General features: G+C 27.5%; 1 protein-coding gene across 1 annotated transcript in view; it reads right to left on the bottom strand.

Moving 5' to 3' along the window:
• Positions 1–5,458: 5,458 nt before the first annotated feature.
• Positions 5,459–6,000, bottom strand: part of LOC129975134 (lachesin-like) — a 141,345-nt gene continuing 140,803 nt past the window's right edge. The window contains exon 9 of the mRNA XM_056088089.1: positions 5,459–5,541. Within this exon, the coding sequence (XP_055944064.1) occupies positions 5,459–5,541 (83 nt within the window). The remainder of the gene's footprint in view (positions 5,542–6,000) is intronic.

Here is a 6,000-nt window from a genome sequence, read left to right as displayed (position 1 = left end):
TTTCCACTTGAAAGGACTTGTCCTTAATGATAGCGTAATGAAGTCTGATAATCTTGCAAGTAGAAATTTTGTATAATACTGTTTTTGGATGGATGTAAATTTATTTTTATCATTTGCTGTAGTTTCTTAAAATATTATGAAGAAAAGGTAAAATCTCTTCAGCTTGAATGAACAGAAATTAGAATTGCTCCATTTGCAAGAACATTGACTGTAATTTGAATAACTACCAATATTTAGTTGATTAAAAATATACTAATATATATATATTGAATCACTGTAAGCCAAATATGATGACACTCTATTATATATCATTTGCGGTTTCCACTTGAAAGGTTTACTCCTTAATGATAGTTGAATGATGTCTGATCTCTTGCAGTGGTTCAGATACCTGTAAATAATTAAGATGGTTGTGCATGTTGTACTGCCATCTAAACCATTGTAATCGGTGTAGTTAACCATTTTTGAGATATCTTGATAAGTTTTTGTTCTGTATTTTATACGTTTTAAAATATTTTATTTATATTTTCACTGATTAATGAATTAAATTCACTAATAATTTCACTTCAATTTCTTTTCATATTTCTTTGAAATTTGGCTTGTTACCTTTAAAGAAATCTAAAATTTTTCTCTTAGTAAATTAACTGATTATAAAATATTTAACTATTAATTTTTTTTAGCCCAGACAAATTATGGAAATAAAAGAATTTCTGCTGACTGCCAGAAGGAAAGACGCTAAATGTGAGTATCTAGCATACATTTTTTAATATAAGTTGTAATGCTATTTTAATGTAGGGTCGCGATGTATTTTTAGTGAGTAATAATTTTGGTCGATAAACATGCAAAAATGTATATTACTTTGTAAGGATAATAACTTTTGTTTTACTATTTTACAGTGGTTTTGCTTATATCTATATAAATATGTTTAAGAATCATACATTTAATCTACTTTTTAAGTTTGATGTGGGTTGGACAGTTTAGTACCTTTATTGAAAATCTTCCTTAAAAGCATTACTCTGGCAGTATAGCCTTAGTGAATTGTCGAAGGGAAGTATATTAAAATCCTTTATCAGTGGGTGAAGTAATAATTAAAATAATTATTACTTCAAATGAAAAGGGATATTTATTAATGTTTAATCTCAATAAGTGTGCTGATTGGCTTTTACAGTTAAAAAATAATTATTAAAAAAAATTCCTAGTTGTCTATTGCAATTGTTAATGAAATATTTTTTAGCTATTTTAATGGAAGTCTTCCTTAAAAGCATTACTTTGGTACGGTTGCCTTAGTAAATTGTCGAAGGGAAGTAAATGAAATGCCTTTTTCAGTGGGTGAAGTAGTAGTAAAATAATCATTACTTCAAATGAAAAGGAACATTAATTAGTATATAATTGCTATAAATTTGTAGCTTTTTTAAAATAAACCTCTTAATTTTAAATTATTCATAGAACCTGTAAAAGAAAAATCAAGGCTATTATGATTTTCTTTAAAAAAGTTATCAAAAAAAGTAGTATTTATTTTAATTATATCAATAAAGGCAATATCCATGAAATGAATTTACTGTAGGTCATCAATATGCATTTGCTTTTTTAAAAAAATCCTTCTGCAAAGTTGATCTTATTATAGATATTCATTGTTTTATGTGTGTGATGCGATATAAATTGACTATTGATTGGTATATATATATATATATATATATATATATATAATATAATATATAATATAATATAAAGTAGTGAGAATTATAGAGTAGATACTCTTTTTTACTCATGTTCCCTGTATGTTATATGTACATTTAAAAAAACATATTTTGGCCATTATAAAAGTGTTAAAATATTTTTTCTACCTTATTTGGAATCTGTATTTTATCCTGGGATGAAAGACTGATGGATTTATTATAAACTTCTATGATGTTGATAATTTTGTTAAAAAATTGTATTACTACTAGCATATTACTTTATAAGTTTATAAATTTTCAAAATATGATAATAACATGATTAAATATTTAAAAAAATAATTTTTTTCATACGAGACAAACCATTTTATAGATTATTTTTTTCCTATGCTTATTTTGAAATTTTATTTCATTCTGTCAGAAATTTTTGTAGTTGATGTCCTATGTAAAAATACTGTGCAAAAGACTTAAACCTCAATTAGAAGTTAATAATTTATGCTGTACCTATTAATTTTAGTAAACAGGGGATAGAGCATACCTGAAAACATATGGTCTATTATTAGTATATGTAAATTACGATTAATTCAATTGAAATTATAAGATCTGCTGAAGATGAATTGTAAAATCTTAATGCTTAAAAAATATATTTAGATTAAAATTTTTTATTTAAGGTTACATAAACTTTCGTTTTGGATTCGATAATTGATTGAAAAATAATTGAAATGGTTTTTATTCTGTAATTGGACAACTAGTTGACTTATTATTTATAAAGAGTAATGGAAATATATACTAAAATCATAAATGAAAAAAGTTTGATATTCTTATTTTAACTGTTCAATGCCTTTTAGAAAATTTTCTTCAAAAGCCTATAAAGATTTTGTTATTTAAAAGTTTTAGGAAAAGTCATTTGAGTAATTATATGTATTTGTTTTATGTAGCTGTCAAAATCAAGAAAAACCGTGAAAATGTAAAATTCAAAGTTCGTTGCAGCCGATTTTTGTACACATTTGTCATTCAAGACAGGGAAAAGGCTGAGAAATTAAAGCAGTCTCTACCTCCTGGTAAGTTTTATTTTTGTGCTTTTATTGAATTTTTGTGCTTTTATTCAGCTTTTTATTTGAATGGCTCATATAAGTATTTTATGTCTTGTTTTATAACCTTCTCATCTTGGCACTCTGTCACCTTGATGGTGATGACGTGAATGCTTACGGAAGGGAAATAAATGTAGAACTGTGCCTTCGGTAGCAAAACTGGTGTTTTGTTCCTATCCTTTATGTTCTAGACATATTTAGTATTGTCTATTTTAATGTATTACAATATTATTATATTTAGATTTAACCTTTTGCACACCTATTTTCTGACTTCATATGTTCAATTATGTGGCATGATTAATTTTAAATTTAAAAAATAAAATTTTTAGAATTCAAAATGTATTTTAGTTGTTAGAATTTATACTGTTTTCTTCATATAAATTTAACATTTGATTTTTTTTTATTGGTGTTCAAAAGTTTTAAGTTTACGAACCTTCTCATCTTGGCACTCTGTCACCTCTCAATGGTGATGACGTGAATGCTTACGGAAGGGATATAAAATTAGGACTGTGCCTTCGGTAGCAGAACTGGTGTTTTGTTCCTATCCTTTATGTCCTAGACACGAGTAATTTGTATTTTGCAAATATGTTTGAATATGAATGTGAATAATTGATCATGTGACAGGGTTTGTTATGTTTTAAAATCTTGATTGCATATGAATAGAAATTTATTTGTTTACTATCTTCACATTTCACTTTTCCTTTTAGTATGTTAGCAGTTTTTTTTTGTAAAGATTTATTTTATGATTATTCTTAATGGATTATTATTTTATGATTGCTCATAATAGATATTTTAGAGAATAAGAATTTTGATCGCCTTATTTTAATCGCCTCATAAATTATCTTTTGAATAAATTTATTAAATTTTTTGTAACATTTTGGTAATTTAACATTAGTCAAAAATTTTAATTTGTATAGAATTGTTTGATTCACATGAACATTAAAATGTATATTTGAAAAGAGAGCTCTATATTTCTGTTATTGATTTATTTCATATGTTGATTGAGTTCATAATTTGTCTCCTTAAATATTTAATAATGGATTTTTTAATTATTAAATGTTGCTTATTAACATATCCTTTGATTTAGAGCTTATATAGTGAAGTGCAAGTTTTTCTGCAATAAAATAAAATAGTAAAATTTGAGGATATTGTAGTATTTGAATATATTTTATTGATTATCATATTATAATAAATATAATAATCAGGGGTGTTTGTGCTCCGGGGAAACCCCGGAATTCCGGGGATTTTGAACTTCGATACCCGGAAATTCCGGGGATCGTCGTTCAAAAGGAAGTAGGAATAATAATGAATTATTTATTTTGATCTGGGTAATTTTGTTTGCTTTGAAAGCAGAAAACGCAAGGCCAGTGTGTATGATGAAAACTTTTCCTTTCTTTCTCCAAAGGCAGTGATAATGCGTGAAAAGGGGGAAAAAACTTCTTTTTTGTTCTTTCCTTATTGCGAGTTATGACTCATTCCCCCGGTTCTCGGACATTCTCTTCTGGATTCTTTTCGGCAAGTAGGTGCGGCAGAAAAAAAAGGGAGAGACTTCGTTCGACCAGATGTGCGATCACGTGACCTGGGTTCAAAGGTCTTAATTTTGCAAAAAAAGTAATTCATTGAACTTTTATAATTAGGTCATTCAATACTTCATAATTGTAATTTTTCATTTCTCCCCCCCCCCCCTTCTCGAAACTCCAAAATGTCGGTAGTAAGTCCGTAAAAGTTTCGGGGGATTTTTTGGGGTCCCACAAACACCCCTGAATAATTAAAGAAAGTAATTAAAATTTCTTTTTCTATTGTATTTATTGATTTTTTTTGCTGTTTTATTTTTAAATGACTCTCATTTTGTCACATTTTGAGAAAAAATATAAATTTAAAACCTTCTCATCTTGGCACTCTGTCACCTCTTAATGGTGATGACGTGAATGCTTACGGAAGGGAAATAAATGTAGAACTGTGCCTTCGGTAGCAAAACTGGTGTTCTGTTCCTATCCTTTATGTTCTAGACATGCATTTTTGTTTTAAAAAAACTTTAAAAATTCTAAACCTTCTCATCTTGGCACTCTGTCACCTCTTAATGGTGATGACGTGAATGCTTACGGAAGGGATATAAAATTAGGACTGTGCCTTCGGTAGCAAAACTGGTGTTTTGTTCCTATCCTTTATGTCCTAGATAAATGTTTTTTCAATCTATAAATGCTTTATGTATTATAAATGTATTCTTGATTCGTTTGTTTGTCGTGCTAAATTATTCTTTTGTTCTGTTGCAGGTTTGCAAGTGAAGGAGTTGAAGTAAATGTGTATAAGTGTTGTAAAATAAAAAGAAAAAACTATATAACTTTATCTTTCTTTTGTTGTTTCCATCACTGACTCTAAATGAGTTAATGACATTTCTTTTTGTACATATTTTTAATAAATTTTAGTTTGTAAGGAGTTGTTCTGTTTAGAAATTATTAAATTGTGGGATAAAATTTTAAAACAAATTAAACGGTGTTAAAATTTTGCAAATAAGTGCATTTGATAAACTGTAACTTAAATTTATTTGAGCACTAATTTGAACAAAGTTTGCAAAAACAAGTTGACTTATAATTTGAAGTAGTTTGCAAACATTATATACAGAGAATAAAAAAATCAACTTGGAGATTTGCTCATACAATTGAATCCAGTTGCACATTTGGCTTTATCCATGGTTGTTTACAGGACAAGAAGCAGCAGTGTAATTGCTAGGATTTGTTCCTTTGGTGGAAATAGGTTACTCAGAGAAGAACTAGAGGTACCTGCAAAGAAAGACATCCGTAATTGTTCAATTCAGTGAAATAAATAAAAACATGGGTAGTATAGTTTTAATTACAATAATTAAATGCACTGCCAACTAAACACTACTGCATTAGCTGTAAGAAATAGACAATTTACTTTTGTTGCCCTTAACATGCTTCAATAATTTTGAAAGCTGGACACGTTATGTTTTAGATCACATTTAATTTCTGCACATTTTCTCTTATACTGTGTATGCAAGCAGATAAAATTTGTGAATTTAAGTTGTAACCCTGAATTATGCATTTTATATTATGAAAGCAAAGGATTGAAGCAATGGAGAAAAAAAATCGCTTGTACTTTTTTCATTTTTTAATATAATATGAATTGGACCATGAGAAAATATATACTAGTTTAAATTTCAGATAAAAGATTTCTATTTATAACAGTGGATTCTTGATTATCCACTTTTTTCTCCATTA

The sequence above is a fragment of the Argiope bruennichi genome, chromosome 1 (assembly GCF_947563725.1).
Source record: "Argiope bruennichi chromosome 1, qqArgBrue1.1, whole genome shotgun sequence".
NCBI lineage: Eukaryota > Metazoa > Arthropoda > Arachnida > Araneae > Araneidae > Argiope > Argiope bruennichi.
Note: the sequence above shows the minus strand (reverse complement) of the source record. Positions and strands in the feature narration are given on the sequence as shown.